Source organism: Kryptolebias marmoratus, linkage group LG9 (genome assembly GCF_001649575.2).
Source record: "Kryptolebias marmoratus isolate JLee-2015 linkage group LG9, ASM164957v2, whole genome shotgun sequence".
Lineage (NCBI taxonomy): Eukaryota > Metazoa > Chordata > Actinopteri > Cyprinodontiformes > Rivulidae > Kryptolebias > Kryptolebias marmoratus.
The window spans coordinates 6,063,462-6,086,105 of record NC_051438.1 but is presented as its reverse complement, the minus strand read 5'-3'; the positions used below and the strand labels follow the sequence as shown (position 1 = coordinate 6,086,105).

The following is a 22,644-nucleotide window of genomic DNA, read 5'->3' as shown; positions in this document are numbered from 1 at the left end:
GGAGAAACTCAGCTTTGTATGAAAGACTTTTTGGGTAAAGTATTTGAAAAATAACCACTATCTTCATGCATATTTACAATTGTTCTATAAAAATAGCTTTTAGGTAAGCTGCTCTGTTCCTAAAAAGGGAAACGGAAGGCTCGGACCAGTCTGTCCAGATCAAAAAACAGAGGGCGTGATCTACACCTTCGCAGCATCACAGACGGCATCATGGGACTTTTACTGTCCACTCCATGTATGTTTTGTGGATCTGGAGAAGGCTTATGATCGAGTTCCCTGATGCATTTTGCCAGAGCAGGGGTGTCAAACCCAGTGACGCAAGGGGGCCAAAATTAAAAATTTGGTCCTGGCCAAGGGCCGATCACGATCAATATTTATTAAAAGTTACATATATTAACCTTGGTTTTAGATGTATTATGTCAAATCATTCATATAGAAATATTGATTACCTTCTCCCAGTTACAGATTATTCAGAATTTAGAGCAAACATACTTTAATGAACACAGACAAATAGATCAAACTTCAAAAAGCTCATCATTAGCTGTCATTTCTTATGCCTCATTCCGCTTTTAAATGAATTTTTTAACATTAAAACAGATTTTTTTTTTAAAAAGCCATCAACAAAAACCTGATCATACAGAAATTCAAACTATATATTGTTGGCTTCTAAGTCACTGTCGAGAGAAAACTTCACTAATTAGGCTCAGTTTTTTTAAGCAAAATAAGAATCAGAGACTTGATCTGTCCCAGACTGGAGGGCCGGTCCTAATGAAATCTAAAAGTTATCTTGGGGGCCACATGAAATGTTACAAAGGGCCGGATCTGGCCCGCAGGCCTTGAGTTTGACACGTGTGTGCTAGAGTGTAGGGTGCCAAGGTCATGTTTAAGGGCTTTCCATTCCCTGGATAACTAAAGCAAGAACTGTGTTCATGAATGGGATCTCAAGGCGCAGAAAAGGAGAGGAGGGTGTCAGGTTTGGGAACCTCATGTCTGGTTGGAGAACAGGGTCTCATCTTTGTTTCTTCTGCAAAAAAACAAAGATGAGACGCCTTCAAGCCATGAGCTTCAGCGTTTACTGGGGTTTTTCACAGCCGAGTATGAACCAGATACGATGAGTCAGCTCCTCTAAGTCTGAGGCCATGGTTCTCAACCAGAAAAAGGTGGAATCTTCCCTCATGGGCATCCTCTCCCACTAGATCTCTCAAGAGGTTGGCTCACCAGGGAAGATGGGTGTATGTCCTTTCACCTTGGTCCTTCTGGGTTGCGTTTGCCACAATGGACTGGTTCCTGCTCGGTGTGTTTGGGGCTCTGAGGGGGCCTCTCCTGCTTGGTGCTGGGCGGTTTCTCTGCTGGGGGCTGGTGCAGGCACCGGGCCAATAGGCTTGGCCTGCGCGGCGGGAGGCAGTGGTGTGGCTGGGCTGGGGGGGCTGGTGCGTGTCCTGCGTCTCTCCCCGTACCTCTTTGTCCTGGGGGATGCGGGCTGCTGACCCTGTTCTTTGCTGATGACCTACCTCTGTACGGACACACAGATGTCTTGGGGTGGTGCCCGGTGTCTGTTGGCCTGGGACTGCTGCTGCCTCCTGGGGCTGCATCTATAGGTGACATACTACCACACGCATGACATGAACACACTTTTTTATTTTTTATTTTTCATGTTTATATATATATATATATATATATATATATACAGTCTTTCTGTTACACATACGCATACTCCCTCTCCTCACCCCCCCATCCACTCACACACACACACCTTCACACATCGATTCACAAACAATCCTGATGGTTGAAGATCATACAAACAGGTTGCTATTACAACAATGTGGCCTGCCTACTCTGATGCTAGATTCATTTAATTCAATAAAGTAAATCATGCAATTAGGATTCTCATTTTCATTCTCTTTTTTACTGAGCAAATCTGTCTTGGCACACGTAGGCAGCCATCTTCTCCATATGGTATGCCTGATATGCCACAACAGGAAAAAAAAAAAGGTTAGGGTTAGGGTTAGAATCTTTCCTCATGGTCAAGGGTGAGTCTTTGTCTCGAGCAGAGGGGTTCAAGTATCTGAGAGTCTTGTTCACATGTCATGACAAGACTGAGCATGTAATGGATCAACAAATCAGGGCCTCATCCCCAGTGAGAGGACTTATGAGTGATGCTCTGTCATTTTCATCAGAAAAAGCAGGTGGATGAGATTAAAATGTTGCTGAGGAGCCAAAAGTCACAGCAACATTTCATAGCAGAGCTCTGTGCTGTCTCTTCTCTTTACCTTTCATGAGCTGACAGATTCCCTCACACAGCCCTAAACCTCCAATCATCACTTTATCTCAGCCAGAGCATCACTCCGGTTACAGATGTAGGCATCCAGGAGGCATCCAAATCAGACTAAAACAACAAACTCACATAACTGAAGTTCACATTTATTTGAGAAGCTGATCCCAAACAAGAAATGATGTCAGAGCATCACAGAGCGCTAAATTAGGAGAGAGGAAGTCACAGAAATCAACGCTTCTGAACTGTTTTATTTAAGTTAATCTTTAAAGTTATCTTTCTTCAGTTTGTCACAAAAATAACACACACACACACACACAGGAGGGGTTTTCACTGTAACCTCCATCCTGTCAAATTATTCAAAGTAAACAAAAACTTATAAATGATCTTTTTTCTCTGATGTTGGGAGCCTGATCTGTCTCTTTGTTCGTTCTGTATGACAGCTCTTTGACTGGAAGACCCAGGAGAACGATACGTTCTCTTTCTGTTATCGTCACGTTTGCAAGTTTTTGTGGGAATTTATTTTTCTGGATCTTCTGCGTTTATGTTTGCATCTCTGATTTGGAGTGTCCAATCTGTCTCTGTCCATTCTGTGCTTCAGTACAAGGAAATGAAAGGTTTTTTTGATAAAATGTGTTTCTGTTAACACCATGACCCAGAAATCTTTGGTTGGAAGGAGCCTGATCTCTGCTTTGGGAGATGTTCCTGACGTTCCTCCTGCCGTGTCTTGGGTGCGATGGATGACCGTCCCTTCTTTGATGATCAACACATGAGTGGCAGTGAGAACAAACAGTTTGCTGTCTGGGTTGGTAGGATCTCCTGAAGTTAGGCCTATTATTCTGTCTGGTTTTCATCTCTGACCCTCTGATACCTGGGATGCCTCCTCAAACTGCCAGGCTGGGTGAACTTGTTTTCTTGGTTTGAACCCCAGTTTTTCTGATGGTCAGGGTGTCTCTTGGGGGGTACTTTCCTGAATTTCTTTCCTCTACCTTGGTTCCCAGGGTCTTGCACACTCAAATCAGCCTTTCTAGAATTATCTTGTGCCATATATCCCAACTTCTTTGACCAGATGGCTTTACGGAGCTCCCCTATGCCTGTAGGATACCAGTGCAGCAAAATTGGTCACGATCCGACCACGTTCTAACAGACTGTGTAGGTCATGGGGAGAGTCACGTGGTCATCATTTAATACTTTAGCAGTACGTTCACCTGCATGAACCTGACTTTCAGCCCACTTTCACAGAAAACTTAGAGGAAAAATCACGTGGTTTGTGTTTCCAACGCAGTTCTGTCATGATCGACGGAGACGGAGGCGAACCCAGAAAACAGACTCATAATGCGGAACTAAAGAAAAACTGATTTATTTGAACGAAACCAAAAAGCTGACGGGGCAGCAGAACAAGAACCAAACCAAAACCAGAGACACGGAAGTACACAGGACCAGCAAAGAAGAAAACAATGATCCGACAGCGTGATGGGGGAATTGACAAGGTATAAAAGCACAGAGGATGATGAGGTAAGTGGGAACAGGTGAATGATAATAATAGCTGACAGGTGGAGATGGGCGTGGCAAGTAAACAGATAAGTGAATGACTGAGGAGGCATGAGTGATGACAGGAAACAAACACAGACACACGAGGCAGAAGGAACTCAAACCAAAACTACAAGATAACAGAAAATAATAAACACCAACTGAAACATAAAGCAACTAACTGAAAACCAAAAACCCAAATCCCGACAAGTTCGTATCCAGGTGGTGGGACTGAGCAGCCAGTAAATGTCCAGCAGTTTAATATCCAATTTAAACCTGTGTGTGTTTTAATGCAAACCTTGATGTTTTCCCCACCCTAACCAATCACTTTCTAATCCCTGAAGCACTATGAGACACGATAAAATGAAGAAATGAACACATTTAAAAGTATTTTAAAACATCCGTGTTTGGGGCAGTAAAAAACTCAGATGTTCTGCTCTCAGACCTCTAAATGGGATGTTTTCACATATTAAATGTGACGCAACGGCCCAAAGACAACATGTTTGTGTTCATTTTTGTATTCTGTAGCTCAGATTTGGTGAAAATTCACTTTTCAAGCAGGTTTTTGGCTGTGAGACTTGCTTGTGTTGTCAAGCCCTGAAAGAAACTTAGATGTTTTATTTTGAATATCAGTGTCCCCTTTATGGGAAATCAAACCAAGTTTTGTTTTTCCCGTTTTTTTTTTGTTTTTTTTTTTCAGCCTTTTAACTTTTCTTTGGGTTGACAAAAGCACCAAAGCTATTTGGTAGGATTCAATAGATTATTTACAACTTAAGGTATGAGAAATAAATATGTGATTAATATTTGAACATTATACACTGGGAATGTTTTTTTTTTTTTTCAGGTACAATTCTCCTTGAAATTAAAAATCTCTAAGAGAGGCTTGGCTAAATGATTTACAGCAGCTCAGATAAAAAGTCAAACAAATACAGCTTCCATGATGCACAGTTAGAGACACAGGAAGGTCATGGAGATCCTAAAAATATGAATGAGCTCACATCATTTAGTACCAGAGTTATTTTATTACTGATAAATGATTAACGTACGTTATGTTCAACAGCAGCGAGGTGGAAATGCAAGTGATACTCAAAAGAAAAACAGAGATTCCAAGCATGGGATAAAGAAAGTCTGCCCTCTTCCTGTTCTGGGATTTTACGTATCAGGATGTAAAAAAAATCTAACCTGAAGTGAACAAAAACACACACAGCAGATTCCATCAGGATATTAATTGCTAAACAAAAGCAGAGTTAAAATGGAAAAGTTTTGTATGGAAAAACTAGGGTCATCAGCAGGTTGTAAAACCTCCTATATCACAGAGAACTCTCAGTACTGGTTTTCTGTTAGAGTTTATCGGTCTCTCACATAGTTGTGGAGGAATTTTGACCCACTCTTCTTTCCAACGTTGCTTCAGTTCATTGAGACTCGCAGACATTTGTTTCTGCTCAGCTCCCTGAAGGTCCCATCACAGCATTCCAATCAGGTTGAGGATCTGGACTTTGACTGGACCATTACAACACCTTGATTCTTTTCTTTCTGAGCCGTTCTGTTGTAGATCAGCTGCTGTGTTTGGGATCATAGTTCTGTTGCATCATGACCCAGTTTGGTCCAAGCTTTAGCTGTACGACAGATGGTCTCACATTTGTTTCTAAAATCCTTTAGTCTACAGAGGAGTTCATGGCCGACTCAATAACTCCAAGGAGCCCAAACCATCAACCCTCCGCCACCGTGCTGACAGTTGATATGATGTATTTGTGCTGATATGATGCGTTTGATTGTCTCCAAACATAGAGCTGTGTTGTTATGGGTAAACCTCTCTACTTTGGTCTCATCTGTCTAAAGGACATTGTTCCAGAGGTCTTGTGGTTCATTCAGATGAAACTTTACAATCCAAAGTCGTGCTTACATGAACCTTTTAAAGTGTTTTTCTGTTTGTTCTGTCATGAACTTTGACCTTTAACCTGGTAACTGAGACCAGTCGAGTCTGAGATGGATCTCCTGGGCTTTTTGTTATTTCTCTTAGCATTGCACAGTCTGAGCTTGGGATGGATTTTCTGGGACAGCTGACTTAAAGGTTTTTTTTTTCACTTGTAAATAATCTTCCTCTCTGTAGAATAATGAACTACAAGTTGTTTGGAAATGACCTTTAACCCTTCCCAGACTGATGGACAGCAACAGTTGCTTCTCTAAGGTCATTGCTGATGTCTTTCCGCTTTGTCATTGTGTTAACACTCACCTGTCTGCTTTTATAGAGGCGGCCCCACTGATGGTGATCAGTTAATCAACATATTTAATCAACAGCTCCTAGCTGCTACTGAACCTCCTGAAAGCAGCAAGGGTGGACTTAGTTTTTCACACAGCTTTTAAAAATTATTATTAATATTATGAATTATTATTATGAATTATTGATAATGACATAGGGGAATCTGTTGTGTGTTTTATTTACACTTGAGGTTAGATTTAAGTCATTTCAGATGCTGGAAAAGACCAGATCATTTTGAATGCATCCTGGTATGTAAAACCCTGGAACTGAAAGTGGGGGGGACTTTCTTTTTCCTGTGACTGTATATCATCTATTGTCATTGTAAATATAAAACCTGAGGCAGTCCCAGTAATCTACCAGACTTAGTGAGGTAATGTCATAAAGACTTCAGTCCATCCACAGATTTTGTAAGTATTAGAAGTGTTTGCTCAGATTCCTCTTGTGAGTTGATGTGGTTTTCCCTGCCAAGGTCTCTTTGCTGCTCCGCGATCCTACACACACACACACACACACACAGAGAGAATTTCACCATCAAATCCACAGGGTTCAATCAATGGATAAACGGAGACGTACAGTTGATGCACTACAGCTTATTCAGACACTCGAACGGGTCAAACTCTTTCTCTGTGTTTTTTTTCCTCTCTTAAATAAACAGTAAGATTTTGTGGAGTATTTTTTAATGAGCAGTAAGTATCTTACCTGTAGTAGACAGCAGTCATTATCCATGTGGAGAACCTCATATTGAAGAGTCAAGCTCACAGTAATGCCCCTTTCACACGGGCTCTAAAGGTCCCGGCTCCACTCTACTCAGCTAGCTTTGTGCGTGTTCACATCTGCATTTTTTTCGAGGCCGGCCCTGCTTCTTTGGTCCCTGCTTCAGAGTAGGGCCAGCCGGGCCAGCCCTGCTTCGTGGGCGGCGCAAGCTTAGCTCCTGTTTCACTCGGACCATAACAGATTACAGACCGACAAGTGTAAAAAAAACTCTAAACTTCTGTGTAAATGACCTACTAATGAAAAAGTAACCAAGTGTGAAGATTTATAAAACTGTGTTCACATGAACCACTCTGAAAAGTTGGAGTTTGAAGGCATCACATATCAGTTTTGGCCACACACACACACTCTCTGTCAGCTCAGTTCTTCAGTCTCCCTGTCTACTGAAGGTAAGACACTGACTGCTGATGACTCCTCATAACACCCCTTTTAAAACCCCCTTTCTGTTTCTGTTTTAGTCATGTGGTTTCCCCCTGAATCAGACCAATGACACAAACATGCTCGATGTGTCCTTTAGCCAGTTGGGTTTGCTGAAGGGTTAAGGTTAGAAGACAGAAGCAGGTCTTGTTTTTAGGTTTGTCAGGCGCTCAAGTTGATTGGTCAGTTTGCTTGTTTACATCAGATACTCAGTCTGCTTGACCAGCTTATAACCAGTTGTACAAGCTGGTAAACTTGTACTACCATGTTTTTGGCCTAGTCCACACATATCCACGTCTTTATAAAACTGAATAGCTCCGCCACATCATTTTAAGAAATGACACCATCCACACGGGATCGGTTTAAAAAAGTTTTTTATCCACACAAACCCTTTGAATTTCACCACTGAGCGTTGTTTCAAAAACGCCAAACCCATAGGGGGGCATGTTTAAATCGTCCTCATTTATGATCGCTGATCCAAAACCAGTGACGGCAACACTGAATGGCAGCGACATTGTGCATTGGGAGGGACAGCTGGTGTAAAACCACTGCCCTCCAAGCGCTTCTTCTCCTTTGCAATTCAACATATTGTAGTAGTTGGGTTTGTTAAAACAAACAGGCAAAAAGCATCTGAGTCAAGGTAAAAATCAGCACCTCTCTGATAGAAGACATTCTCCCTTTACTGCATGGTCAAATAACAAATATGTGACGTCAGCGCTGCATTACTTGTCACAAAATATAATTCGCTGTCAGGTTTTGGGTTTTTCTTTGTGTATTTCTTGGTTTTTGTTATCTTGTTTTCCTTTTTGTACTGCCTGTCCCCAGTGTTTTTCCACGCCCACCTCCACCTGTCAGTAATGACTTTCACGCACCTGTGCCCACTAACCGATTATCCTCTGTGTTTTATAAGTCCGGTCTTCTCCTCCACTCTCCACTGGTTCATGCTCGTTGTCCTTCGTCCATGTTTTACCTCGCCGTGCTTCGCTTGTCTATGTTTGTACTGTCTTAGTTTTTGCTGCCACATCAGCCTCTTTGTTTTTGTTTGTTTTTATTTAATAAATTAGTTTTCTTTAAGATTCTGGGTTCGTCTCTGTTTCCCTACACCCCGACATTCGCAGAACTTTAAATCTCCGGTTACCAACGTCCACACGCAACCACAGAAAAGGAGAATTTGCAAATCTTCGCTTTGGTTGGAGTTTTCGTTATCCATCGTTTTTAGTGCTATTAAACGAGGTTACATGTGGATGAAAGGCCAAATCGCATCAAAACCTATTCGGTTTACCAGATATCCGGCTACGTGTGGACTAGGCCTTTATGTCTGATGGTGGTGGTACGTGTTTTCTGAGGTGGCGCTTGTTATGTTCAAGCACATAGCTCCATGCTGGTTCAGTCTGAGGTGTTTAGAACAGGATGAGGTGCAGGAGAGTGTCTGGAATATGGGGAAAATATTATTTAGCAAGTACTCAGAGTGTAGCAGTGTCAGGCATGTTCTGATACACATGTGCTAAACTCAAGGCCCGCTGGCCAGATCCGGCCCCCATGATAACATTTTAATCTTACTGAGACCGATCGAACATCTATCACTTCTCATTTTGCTTCAAAATCTGAGCCTATTTAAGGAAGTCTTCTCGTGACTTTGACTTTGAAGCTGAGAAAAGTTTTAATTTCTCAGTAATCTTTGATTTTGATGTAAAAAGGTCAACAGAGAGCATCAAATGGGGCTCATCAAACTCTTGTTGATAAATTTGCAGCCAAGAAAAGAGGTCAGATATCTGACTTGAGTACATTAGAGTAACAGCAAGTCTGCTTTAATGTATGTCGTCTTTTATTGTATTTTCTTCTTGTTTCAGAGTTTATTGTTAGCAGATGTATGTTCAGATTTTTGCTGATGGCTTTTTAGTTGTTTTAAAGGAGAAAAATTCATCCATCCATCCATTTTCTTTTCCCACTTCTCCATTCCAGGTCGCAGGGAGCTGGTGCCTATCTCCAGCAGTCAGAGAAAAATTCATAAGAAGGCTTAAAAATAAATGCTAATGATGTGTCTTTTTAAGTTCAACCTATTTTTCTTTGTTCATTAAAGTCTGTTTGTTCAAAATTCTATATAATATTTAACTGGGAAAAGATGTTTGATATTTCTTATGAATGATTGGACATATTACATCTAAAACCAAGGTTAGTTGATGTATTTTTTCAATAAATATTAATTGAGATCGGACCTTGGCTACGACCAACTGTTTAAATTTGGCCCCCTTGTGTTACTGAGTTTGTCAGCCCTGGTCTAGTAGGCCATAGAGAGTGCAGTGAAACAAGTGGGGTTGCAAAAGTTGATTTAAAAAATAGCTGCATTTTTAAATAAAATGACATTACATTGCTATAAAATCCTTGATCCTACAGAGTAAAGGTTAGAAATCAGAAATTCCCCAACTAGGATAGTTTTCCATATTTACCACATGTAATCTGAGAGTAACACGTTACCTTTACTGTCTGCTGACTCCCTCAGCGGCGAGGTCTCAGGATCATCTGGTTGAATATCGTCCAGCTTCTTATAATAATATGGCTGATTGGGCGGCCCGAACCTCTTTAACACGCCACACAGTTACACGTTTACATTTGCATTTGTATTTCATGAACACGACAGTGATCTGTAACATAAATGAGCCGTAGGTACCTTGTCGGGCCACATGAAGCTTATGAAGAGGATGATGGGAAGTCCAACGACAAAGACGTAAAGGCCTATGAGCCAGGGGCGATGGTGGATCGACAGCAGGATGCTCTCTATGAAGCCAGGCTGCAGGTCAGACAAACGGAGATGATGACAGATGACGGGTATACAGCTGCTCTGGTCAAACCTTGAAAGTCACAGTAATCTCACTTGATCTGTTGGTGTGGGGTTTTTTTTCTTCTTCTTGTGTTTTTATTTTATATTCCCTTGTTTATTTTGAGATCCCTCGTGCTTAGTTTTCCGGTGTCTCCTTGTTTCATGCTCCTCGTCTCTCAGCTGTCCCTGTTTTACTAATCAGACCTCTTGTTCCTCGTCTCCCTCTGTACTTATTCTCCCAGTTCATTATTCGCTCTTCAGTCTGTCAGTGCTCTCTGTTACCCTCCAGTTCTCCTGTGTTCTTGCTCACCTGTTCCCTACGGGCTCTTTGTGGTTTTCAGTTTTGGGTTGAGTTTTCAGGTTGGTGCTCTCTGACTGCTTCTAGTTTTATTATTAAATTCCTCTGCTTGGTGCATCTAGTCCTTGAGTTCTGTCTGCATCCCTGGTCAGTTAGCACTTAGCGCATGTGTTTGGGATGACGCTCAGCTAATACCAGACCAAAGCTTAAAATGATCGCGTTGCATCCATTTTTGTTGCCTAAAGATAACAACCTATGGCAGTCATCTTGAATTGCATTAGCTCTAAAAGTTAATCGGTTGTTAATGTACATCCATTGATCGCTTTCTGAGAGTTTTGTTAAAATTGACCCAGGGTTCTATGAAATATTTTGCTAACAGACAAACAAGGTTGACTCCAACAGTTAATGCCAAAGTTTGAAGCAAAGATCCCGCACAATGTGTTTGCTCATGGTATCTGTTGGGGGGGACTCTCAGCTACTTCCACACCAGTTTTTAGCTCAGTATCTGTAAAACTGGTTGCGTTATAGTCGTTTTTATTTTTTCAAATGTGAGTTAGCTGTGGTGGCAATCTTGAATCAGGATGGCTCTAAAGGTTAATAAGTTGTAAATGTAGATTCATTTATTATTTTCTGAAAGCTTCATTTGAATCCAGCTAGTGGTTCTTGAGATATTTTGCTAACAGACAGACAAGGTTGACTCCAACAGTTAAAAACATTTTACGCAAAAATCTCATCCGACTAGTTTGAGCTCAGAGTTTGTGTTGGGGCTGAGTCTCAGCTACTACCACACCAAACCTTAGCTTAGTATCTGTAAAACTGACTGAGTTAGAGCTATTTTTGTGTTTGCTAGGGTGGATCAGCTGTGGTGGCCATTTTTAATCCGGTTGATTATAAAATTGCATTAGCTGCAGACGTGCCTCCAATAACTGCTTTCTGCAAGTTCCATTAAAATCTGTGCCGTGTTTTATGAGATATTTTGCTAACAGACACGCAAAACCATAATGGCTCACCTTTTGCGTTTCTGCAGCTGGAGAATAATACAATTCTGTACGTATGGGTATATTTTTATTAGTAACTGTACTGATGAAAGAAAATCAAATTAAAACACATATAGATGAAAGTCTTACCTGTTCAGCAGCAAACACTGGAGCCACCAGCATCATGCACATCACCACAAAACTGTTCTCCATCACTAAAACACACAAGAAATGCTGATTTCGAAGCGTACAGAAAACATTCAAACGAAAAGACGCACTGCCCAAATAGACAACCATACGAGATATTTTAAAAAGACAACAATTAAAAGCTGGACACAGAAAATAGAAAATAGTTTTAATCATCATTTCCTGTAATCCAGCTCAGACAGGGTAAGGGAAGAGAAGAGGAAGAAGAACAAAAGATAAAAACAAAAAAGGACTTTTCCAGAAAAAAGAAAAAGAAATTGGATGCAAGAAAAGAAGCACGTTAAACAGAAAAAGGTGGAGTAAACAGAGAGGAGAGGAAACTATAAACTGCTTTTACCTTTTTAACACAGTTTTCACCGCTTCCTGAAGGCACTTCCTGATATGTTGTGGTGGTGGACTTTGGTCCTAAATCCCTTCCTAACATGACTAGTTATAGAGTTACTACAGTATAATGATCACACCGCCATTAACACACACACACACACACACACACACACACACACACACGTTCACACAGCCTTTAACAGCAGCTGGTTTACTTTTAATAAAACTGAAACAGAATCCCTGACAGCCCATAGTGAAAACAATGACATGACGGATGATTTAAAGCAGAAAGCCTGTCCGTAATAAATCCTCTGACCAAGATAAAACGTTCTTCACATTCTTCTGCTTTTTTTTTTTTTCTCAAATCAGCTGGCAAAAGGCAAAAGGTCTCCGTTTTTTATGAGCCTAACGGAGCAGTTTGAAACCCCTCCTGAATGTCAGACGAGTCAACTATTTTCCTCTTCAAGGGAAGAAATGTTGACTGAACGCCATCAGATGGACTGAGACAAAACTGTTTAAACATGACGCATTGTTTCTTTCCCTCCATTTTCTTTTAAAAAAAAAAAAGTCTTAAGCATTAGTATTTTCCGTTCATGTAGCTAGTCGGGTGTTCAGCTGCTTTAAAAAAATAATAATAAAAACATACAAAAAATACATCAGAACATGATTGGGAATGGTGTGCCAAAGGTTTTGGCAGCAGTATAGCATACAGCGCAGAACAAAAATGTGCAAAGAAAGAAACAGATCCACATTGACAACAATGGGATCTTGATGAACCACGTACGAACACCCAGCACCTCGTTGGAGCTCTACAGCTCAGATATACGTCACAGAAACAACATTCAAAGTTGAAAAGAGTCACAGAAAGTTGGACTTTACGCAACTGAACTGGGAGTTAGAGATTTCTAATGGTTTTTACACAATCACAGTTAAAGATGGATATATTTTTGAAGATTAGTGTGACAGTGTCATACACTGTAACCGTTGAGGTGTCTGCACTTTTCAAACGTTTTGCAAATCCCTCTTAGGATTAGTTTTAGTTTTAATGTGCCATTATGCTTTTTTATTTTATGACTTCTTATGGAGTATCTTAGGCTCACCTTCTCAGTGTACCCTCACTGGTCTAGCAGTGATGCTGTAACAGTCTGGCTCCGTCTGTGAAGACACGTCTTTAGGACATACACATCGTGGTTTGAGGCAGATCACCACTAGGCCTGCTTGCTTGTGTAAGCATTTTTACGTATAGAGTTGCTTTTCATAAAGCTGTTATTCTCTCAGTCTTCTTTTAACGTTGCAGCCCAGCGAGCCTGGTTATGACACTACTCTGTCTGCCTGTCCTATTAATAGTGAGGTCAGGATGTAAGAGACGCAGATCTGTGGTTACGACGAAAGTAAGTCCCAAACTACTGCTGGGATTTATAGAAGGAAGTCGATGTTTGTTGGAATATTGAACAACATGTGCAGTGAAAAGATACGCTGACAATAAAAGAGATTTGAAACAAAACACAACCATGTATTAGAAGAATATACAGGTGTTTAAGGAGAAGAGAAAAGTGGTTTGAAGCCAACATCAGTTGAAAGAGAAGCATAAAATATGCTTGTTGTAAAATTTTCAAGTTAAAAAAAATATATATTTTTTTAACACTGAATATTAAAAATGCCACTCTGGTGTTTTCAGCTTTTTCCGTGACCCTCCTGAAGTATGATGTCTGCTGAGCCGCTGAGGTTCAGCCATTCATCAGTAAGTGGATGAATATCGGTACAATATAGTTCAGTTTGTTGGAATTAATTATTTGAACCGGCCAGAAAATACCACTGGAGTTTCAGTTTTTGGTTTCCTGAAAGATTAAACCCTTCCTCAGATTTGGATCCATAAGTTTCAATGTGTGAATTACTATCAGAACTCTGGTTCGGATCACTTCAAAGAGCAGCACCGCTCCGACCCTCGTTAATGCGGTGGACTGGCTTCGCACCAAAAAAACAGGACCTTTTACCAGCAGCAGTCCTAACTACTTTTAATTTAAAAAAAAAAGGCAAATGGAGAGGAGGACATCTCCACAGAGAAGGAGTCGAGAAACAGGAAGTTTTCCTTCAACTGTGACATGAACGCACGCTGTCATTAAAAGGTCTGAGCTGCTTACAGGCCGACAGCCGGAAATCAGTTTGTGATTCAGAGCAGTTTGTTAGTGAGGAAAAAAATAAAAACAATCCATGTGTGGTTAAACAAATGTCAGAGTCTGAAACTGCTGTTGATCAGTTTACTCTGGTGTGAGAAACAGAAATGCTACTCTGAAATGTTAGCTCTCTCCTGCCGTCTTTATGTTAACTTGCAGTGCTGAGTGCTGATGTCATGACAATGATCTGGGGGTAATCGGTTCTCACTGTTCTACGTTTCTAACTCGGTCGTTATGCGTGTTGTTTTGTCGGCCATGAAGGTCCTGGTGATCATCAGAATCTGAATCTGAAGAGTTTTCATCTGATTCTGGTGATCCAGCCGTCGGTTTAGGTTCATACTGGTATGGTTGTATCTCCATTATTCCCACAAAGTCTTCTGGCATTTCTTCGTGTTCCAAAAAGGCTTTTTCTTCCATTTCCACCAGGAAACAATGAGACAGTAGTGGCGTTCTTGGCTGGCCGGGGCACAGCACACGTCATTAACCCAGAACACCAACTCCGCTCCACAAATCACCCACTTTGGAAATTATTGACTAAAACACTAAAACCAAGTTATTTAAGTTTTAGGTCAGAGAAATGGGTCCCTGGAATGATGTGTGGATGTGTTTGACTAAATACCATTCATGCAATGTCAGTATTTTGAGATTTGATTTCAGTTCTCCTTTAACAGTAATGACTCTTTAGAGTCTGAGGTTGGCTTCACTTCGTACAGCATCACAGCCAGAGACGCTCTCACTGCCGTCAGCATCTGACAGGAAACCACTGCCCGATACTACCGTTGTGATGTTCTGTTCGAGGGCCGTGACTCGCTGTTTCAGCCGAAGCTGCGACGAGTTGAATTCACTCTGCAGACGAGCCAAACAGGTCTGGGGAAAATAATGAAGACAGTTGGCATCCATGACAGAAGCAACATTTTGTACTCATAAAGCAAGAGATCATGGCAGAAAACAGAAAACAGAAGCAAACGGTGGTCGGAGCAGCACCGACCTGCAGCCGGTCCAGACTGGTTTCCAGCCTCTCCATCTTCTCCTCCATCTCCTCCCCCGCCAAAATGCTGGCTTCCTCCAGGAGCCCCTCCTTCCGCAGGATATCCCGCCCTCTCTGCTCCAGCTGGGCCCTGGCGTGGGGGAACTCCTGCAGAGCCTCCATCAGGTCCTGTTTGGAAAGGCAGAACAGGTCCGAGTACCCCAGACTCCGAATGTTGGCTGTGCGCCTGTTCCCCATCTTACTGCCGCTGATGTTCAGGACACTGATTTCTCCGAAGCAGCTTCCTGCGGTCAGAACAGCTAGCTGGGTGACTCCGTCATCTCCCACCACCGCCAGGCGGCCATCTTTAATTATGTACATCTCCTTTCCCACGTCACCCTTGAAAAAGACAAAGAAGATACAGTTTGTTTAGTAATAAAATTGTGAATGCTGAATCAGAAGTCACTGTTGTTTTCCCTTTCCTGTACATTTTTGCAATTTAACTACTTTTGCATACTTTGTGCTATTTTAGCCATTTCAAAACATTCAGCTCATTCAGGAGATGGGGGGCTATGACTTGAGGTTTTTGTAACTTTTATACTTTTCAAAACTTTTAACTTTAATAACAAATATTTCTCCCACAGAAATACATTTAGATCATTTTTGATTCCTTCAAAAACATTATACTCTGAAATCTGCTTCATATTTGCTCTGTTGTTGTCTTCTCACGCTATGTTTAGTTTTTAGCTACTGTTCTGCTGCTGTTAGCTTTAACCTAGCCTGTTGCTACATTTTGCTTTTAGCTAGCCCTTTCCTACCTTTACCTTTCAGACAGCATTTTACTACCCTTAGCTTCTAGTTTTTTTCTACTTTTACTTCTACTAGCTAGCATTGAGCTACTTTTAGCTAGGCTTCTGTTGCTTTTAGCTAGCCTTTTAGTATTTTTAGCTTTTACTTAGCATTTTACTACTTTTAACTTTTAGTATTAGACGAACTCTTAGGAACTTTTGCTTCTTTTAGCCTTTAGCTAGCCTTGTGCTACTTTTTAAATGTGCTTTAGTGTCAAAAATACACTTAAAATGTAACAAATAAAATACAAATAGTTCATTAAACCTCCACAAAGTTAATACTCAGTTAGGCTCCTTTTTGCAAGAACTCCAGCTTCATGTAAATTTGGATCTGTCCTCAGAAGTGTGACATAAACAGCTAAAGGTTTTACCAAATGGCATTCCTTTAATCTTTCACAGTGGTACAGCGGTAGCAACAGATCGATATTTGATAATATATTGTTTATAGCACCTGTGAAGAATCACTAACCTTTCTACAGATGTAGTCACCAGGACTGAAAACCTGCGGCCGAAGTTTTAACACCAACTCTACAAGGAGGCCTGCTTCACAGTCCTGGAAAATACGCACCTAGTTCCACCCAAACATTTACAGAAACATACAAAATATTGGAGGGAAAATACAATTAAATATGTACTGAAGCACAACAAAAGTCTGCCGATAGAGTAATTCTATTTTAACTATGCAAAATGAACATTGAAAGTCCACTGTGAATGAAGTTTGAGGTCTTTACCTTTTTCAGTGTGTCCAGGTGAACATTTATAGCAATTTCTGCTCGCAGTTTATTTGGCAAGCTCCTCAGCACTTCCTGTTCGTCTATTGTCTTCTGATTGGTCCAGAGGTAGTCGAACCAGCGAATGACGCGCTGCTCCAGCACCTTGCTGACATGTCTGAAGTGCATATAGTGCTTGAGTGCATCTACGCGGGTTTGAAAGGTCGCTCTTGTTGCGTTCATGTTGGAGATCATGGCTCCGACGTTACCAACGATGGATGCAAAGATCAGAACCCCGATCTGAAGAAGGAACACCAGCGGAAGTTGTTCTGATAAACGAACAGTTAGGATTGTGTAAGACCTAAACGCTGTTCTGTGAACTTACCAGAAAGTCAAATATCAAGAACAGATATTCCTCATCTCTAACAGGAGGAGGTGTCTCTCCGATGGTGGTCAGCGTCAGAGTGGACCAGTACAGACAGTAAATGTAGCTTCTGGCCAGAGAGCCAAACTCCGGGTCCGATGCATTGGGATAAACCCACGAGTCGGAGCCCAGTCCCAGGACCTTGGAGAAGCTGTAGTACCCACAGGCGTTCCAGTGGATGATGACCAGGATGTACAGAACCAGCTTCCAGATGCGGAAGGCGTTGGGGTAGCTGGTGCGGGTTTCTGTCCGCTCGAAGAACTCGAACAAGCGGGGCAGTCGCAGAAGCCGGTTGAATCGGAGAAGAGGAGTGTAGCTCATTCCGACCATGAGGTACAGGAGGTCCGTTGGGAGGATGGAGCAGATGTCAAGTTTACACTGTAATGTTCGGATGTAGGTTTCTCTCAGACGGCGCACGTCTTTCACCAACATGCCCTGATCCAAAAACCCTTAGCACAGATAATAGGCTTAATGGCAATGGCCAAATTAGGAAACACGGACTATATGTGAAAATAGAAATCAGTGGGTTAGGATTTATTAACAAGGAAAAAAGATGCTGATGGAATAATGTCAATGTAAACCAATCTCTGAGTGACATCAGACTGCAAAGTACCTGTGTGGACACGAACAGCAGTATCCAGTATATAGACTCCATCACAGACGTAGTCCAGCACAAGCCACACCAGAACATTAGTCATCTGGAGCTCATCAAAACAGGCCCTTCAGTAAAAAAAAATACAGAGCCAAAGAAGATAACAGCAACACGTGAGAAACTGTGAGTGACTCATTTCACCTGAAATCACACTGATTTATTTAAGCCTTCACTGGAAACAGAGGTGGACAGAGGATGTTGTTGTTCTTTTTGAGGGGGAGCTACTAATGCTAATCCAACAAAATGTCTACGATTGGATTTATAAACTGTATTAGAAGTGTAACGAGAACCAAGATTTTATACACATATATATATATATATATATATATTAATTAAACCTGCTTCCAGTGGCTCTTAAGAATCACCTTGGTAACCCCACACCTGTGTGTGTGACTCTTTTACAGGCAGACAGAAACAGAGTAAAAAGTAAGCCTCAAACAAACAGTCACTGTGCAAAAACTGTCAGCTTGAAAATATCCTCGGCGGGCGGGTCGGGGGCTGCAGTGGCTGGGACCTGGGTGTCTGGGGGGTGTGGGCAGGGGTGTTTGGGTTTAGGCCACCCAAGAAGGTCTGGGTTATTTCTGGGTTGACAGAGGGGGTTTGAATGATGGGGGTGCCTGGGGTGCCTGTGTGGTGCCTGGGTTACTGGCCTGGCCAGTGGGTCTCTGGTCCAGGGTTGCTAGAGGTGGGCTCACCATGCTTTGCTGGCTCGAGTTCTCCTCAACAGCCCCCACTGGGGGCTCCCCCTTGGCGTCTTTGGGGGTCCAAGATGACTGATACAAAATTTACACAAATTGTCCATGTAATGTTCCAAAACTACCAAAGACACCAGAAATAGACTTTTTTAAGAAGAAAAGCAAGAAGTTATGAACTGACCTAGTATGAAATCTGACTTGAAGTACTGATTGCCCAGTCTTATTTCGGAGTGCTTTGATTGCATGTTATTTACTTTGTGTAGAGACAACAAAACTAATGAAATGCTTTCATTAAAATACAATGCTATCAGCTATCTATATTGACAGTTTACAAGCTACCCCAGAAATACAGAACCAGCCATCACAATCAGAGGTTTTAAACAACATTTTAAAACCCTTTTTAAGTCCTTCTTTAATTATTTCACAAGCTTTGTTTGAGACCTTTACCAATTCCCAGATCAAAGATAAAACTCTTCGGGTGTCAGACGATTCGATTTAGGCCAATTTGTTTATCTACCTGGCAAATAGTACTTTACAGGTAATAGACAGGTGTCGAAAGATTGATGAAGAAAACTTTGTTAAAGTACAATAATTATTCACTTTATACAGCTGGGCCATAAAACCTGCTGTAACTAGAAGCACTCAGAGAGCGCACACCTCGGCCAAGGCCATAGCGTCATTAAGAAATCATCCGATCCGGATCATGATTTGGTTCACCACCAATTGTTTGTAAGTATAGGCTAGAAAGTGATGCAAGAACTCAAACAGTAAATGGTTTCTCACCTGACAACTAGAAGGGTCCAGTTGTAAAAAACTGCAGTCCCGATCACTATCAGCCAGTGATAGTAGATATTATCAGACGGGGATAAAACCACAACCTTCCACTTCCTCCTTCTGACAGAAAAAAGGCAGATTTATATGAGTGTCAGCTCGTTTGGAGAAAGTTTGTTTACATTGCGGTTGTTTTCTTACGTGCGTCTGGAGCGTCGGATTTCGTTCTCTGTATCAGAGCCAGTGTGGCTGTGGCTGAACCTGCTGGGTGGGCCCTGGACGTCCATGTTGGCTGGGCCCCTGAAACGCTCCAAAAAGGAATCTGGTCTCTCTGTCTCCTCGGCCAGACTCTTCTGGGCCCATTCTCTCAGAGTCATCACCATACTTACTATCCTGACAACAGTAATGAGGATCCCTTTAAAATTCTGAACAGACCAGAATCATTCTTCTTACCCTAAAACACTAAAGCACTTATAATTAACGTAGTGATTTAGAAACTCATAAGATGATAACAAATTCTTCCGACTATATGGCCAAACTTTTGACTCTCATACCTGGACAAAGCCCCTCGACCTCGAAAGGAATTTTGGGAATTCATATCTCTCCTCTCGATGGCAGCCATTCTCTGCAGCTCTGAAGACGTGTCATCACATATCGACTGCCCCCTACACATTCAAACGTATGCAACAAATATCAACATCATTGGCCAGAACTTTTAAAAGATTTGTCATACTGTTCTTTGTTAATAATAAAAAAAGGAAATCTTTGAATAAAAGTATCAATAAATGCAGATAAACAAATGAGACAGTAGTTCTCATACATGACCAGGACCAAGAATATTGACCAATAGGAGAGGAGCTGGACCAAGAAGACAGCCTCCTCATTTGCATACTGACGCAGAAATGCCCACGGTAATTAAAGAGGAGGAGGAAATGTATGAGCAAAAACCAAAAGCAAAATATAAACATTACTTGACAAAAATGCATGTGTAAGGAAAAAGCAAAAGCAAAATATATATATTTCCGATTTTATTTTTGATTATGTTGCTTTCGGTGCTCCATACAGGCGAGGGAAATGGTGCTTTGCCAACAGTGTACAACGAGGAAGGGGCGCTACTGAGCTCAGCTAAAGATAAAGTCAGGCAATGGAAAGAATATACATGCAGCTGATGCTGAGTTGTCTGAGTTTGTTAAACGAGTTCAGCAGATGCAAGGCTCCAAGGGTTAGATGAGGTTTGTCCTGATTTTTTTAAGGCCCTAGAGATTGTTGAGCTGTCTTGACTGACGAGGCTGTGCAACATTGCGTGGATGTCCAGAACAGTGCCTTTGAACTGGCATAAAGAAGCGGTAGTACCTCTATAAAATGGGGAACCGGAGAGTGTGTTCTGCACTGACCAAAGATATAAATGCAACACTTTTGTTTTTGCTCCCATTTTTCATTCAATTCAATTCAAAAATACTTCATTAATCCCAAAGGGAAATTAAATAAGTTGAGCATGAGCTAAACTCAAAGATCTAAGACTTTTTCTATCTACACAACAGGGTTTTTTTTTCTCTCAAATATTGTTCACAAATTTGTGTAAATCTGTCTCAGTGAGCTGAGATAATCCATCCACCTCACAGGTGTGGCATATCAAGATGCTGATTAGACATGAAGTGTGCACCCCAACAACTGCACCATTTGATATATTTCAGGATGAACTTTCATTTCATACTTTGTAATGAGCAACTTTAAGTGTAACCGCTAACAGCTAGACCGAATGAGGACAAGTGGATTGCTGCCATCTTGAAACAACTTTAATCTCCAATATTTTATAGCGATTCATCCATCCATCCGTTCATTGTATTTAACCGCTTTTCTGTCGCAGAGCAGCTGGTGTCTATCTCCAGCAGTCACTGTGTGGGAGGCGGGGGACATGGTGGACAGATCTCAGTCCATCACAGGGACACAGAGACAGGCAACCATTCATGCTCTCACTCACACCTCATGACAAATTTTGAGTTACCAGTTTCGCTAACATGCATAGTTTTGGTGTATGGGAAGAAACTGGAGCACCTGGAGAAAACCCATGTGTGCACATGTAGAACATGTAAACTCCACCCAGAAAGGCCCCATATGGGAGGCAATACTGCAACCTTCTTACTGTGAGACAACACCTCTAACCACTGCTCCACCGTGCTGCAACTATAGCAGTTTGTGCAAACACAATTTCAGAAACTTTTACACTGCTGTCAGTTTTGCATTACACAACTGTTTACATTGAATTCTAGGCTTATTTGCAAATCCTAATAGCTGTAAATTTTCCAGTGAACCTGGAGTTAATTCTGGCAGGAATTTCTTAATAATTCTGCTGAAATATTTGTCTAATGTAAACTTAACGACAATCTAAAGGTTCAAACAATCAAGTTTTTCATGAACTGCTATGGAGATTGAAAGTTTTGTGTTGGTTTAAGACGCCACCAATGTACTTTAAAAGGGGGTTCCTCTCAGACTGTACTGAAAAACTAAAAATCCACCTCTGAAGTGAATTGCTGCTGTCCTAAAGCAACTCCGATCTCTACACTGTCAAAGCACTTCATGCAAATTATTTTCACCACATCTTTAAACATTAACGGTTTTGACTTACATTGTTATTTTGGTAAACATATTATGACATTGCTGCTCAAATTGACCCCATGTTGCAGTGGAATGTTTACAGCCAGCTGCTGTTGCTGCTATTTGCCTTGGAAACCACAGATTTCCATGTAAATAACCATGTATTTAGACACTGACAGCGCTTTAAGGTCTATGGAATAGCATTTGCATGAAACACTGATGCCAGCGATCCACCTGTTAGCTTGTCAGTGCAGTCAGAAAAACACTCACTTTCTCCTAACTGAGGTCGTTCAAAGAGCTGCGTATCTATAACAGGTAAAATATTACTTGTTGATCCTTTTTACACAGAACCCCACTTTAAAATTGCCAAAGTATTTCTTTAATGCTGAATGGCAAAGAAGCTTTCTGGATTTGTGGCTGTAAACACATTGGTTATTTCGACACATGTATGTACAGATACAGTTGCTATATTATAAAAAGTGTGTGTGTGTGTGTACCTGCTAAGGGTGCTCTCAGCACGGTCACTCTCCTCCTCCGTCCATGTTTTCACAGACAGCCTGTGTGAATCGTTCAGTGGACCGGTCATACTGCACAGACAGACCCGGCTCACTTACAAGTCGTTTTACTGGATCGTCACGCAAGCCTACAAGCCCAGCTTTAACCAGAAAGTACGGCCCTACAAGCTACTGTATGCTCACATCAAAGAGACACAGAGACATTTACGGGGGAGTGGTAAACACACGTACATGAGCCCACACTGATGGACCCAGAGTCAGAAAAACAGATTTCAGTACGAGGTCACGCTGCATCGATATCACAACACAAACTGCTTAGCAACAAGATATTCAACAGTAATGACAGCAGAATGGATCAGGGAGAGACAGAAACAAAAATATGTTGACGTCAACAAACCTGATGAATATCCTGATGTCCA

At 41.5% G+C, this 22,644-nt stretch overlaps 2 protein-coding genes across 2 annotated transcripts; both read right to left on the bottom strand.

Moving 5' to 3' along the window:
• Window positions 1-5,798: 5,798 nt before the first annotated feature.
• Window positions 5,799-12,448, bottom strand: LOC108240011 (calnexin). The gene is made up of 5 exons (XM_017423095.3): window positions 11,888-12,448; window positions 11,494-11,558; window positions 9,919-10,038; window positions 9,726-9,828; window positions 5,799-6,553 (listed from the first exon to the last, which is right to left on the bottom strand). Exons 2-5 carry the CDS (start codon window positions 11,554-11,556, stop codon window positions 6,477-6,479), a joined length of 363 nt encoding a protein of 120 aa, XP_017278584.1. The 5' UTR covers window positions 11,557-11,558; window positions 11,888-12,448; the 3' UTR covers window positions 5,799-6,476.
• A 1,623-nt stretch (window positions 12,449-14,071) lies between these two features.
• LOC108240026 (cyclic nucleotide-gated cation channel) lies at window positions 14,072-22,296 on the bottom strand. Its single transcript, XM_017423109.3, has 10 exons — window positions 22,208-22,296; window positions 19,670-19,780; window positions 19,317-19,508; window positions 19,128-19,238; window positions 17,611-17,717; window positions 16,959-17,446; window positions 16,595-16,873; window positions 16,333-16,431; window positions 15,037-15,414; window positions 14,072-14,915 (listed from the first exon to the last, which is right to left on the bottom strand). The coding sequence occupies exons 1-10, from the start codon at window positions 22,294-22,296 to the stop codon at window positions 14,730-14,732; spliced, it is 2,040 nt and encodes a 679-aa protein (XP_017278598.1). The 3' UTR covers window positions 14,072-14,729.
• Window positions 22,297-22,644: the final 348 nt, after the last annotated feature.

Bases quoted from the DNA above. Each gene is read 5' to 3' on its own strand.
- LOC108240011 (XM_017423095.3), bottom strand. From the start codon at position 11,556: ATGGAGAACAGTTTTGTGGTGATGTGCATGATGCTGGTGGCTCCAGTG. The intron at 9,829-9,918 runs GTACCTACGGCT...GGCGTGTTAAAG, and splicing joins GCTTCATGTGGCCCGACAAG to AGGTTCGGGCCGCCCAATCA. The intron at 6,554-9,725 runs GTAACGTGTTAC...GTGTGTGTGTAG, and splicing joins GGAGTCAGCAGACAGTAAAG to GATCGCGGAGCAGCAAAGAG.
- LOC108240026 (XM_017423109.3), bottom strand. From the start codon at position 22,296: ATGACCGGTCCACTGAACGATTCACACAGGCTGTCTGTGAAAACATGG. The intron at 15,415-16,332 runs GTTAGTGATTCT...GTCTTTTTCAAG, and splicing joins GTGACTACATCTGTAGAAAG to GGTGACGTGGGAAAGGAGAT. The intron at 14,916-15,036 runs GTCGGTGCTGCT...TATTTTCCCCAG, and splicing joins CCAGTCTGGACCGGCTGCAG to ACCTGTTTGGCTCGTCTGCA.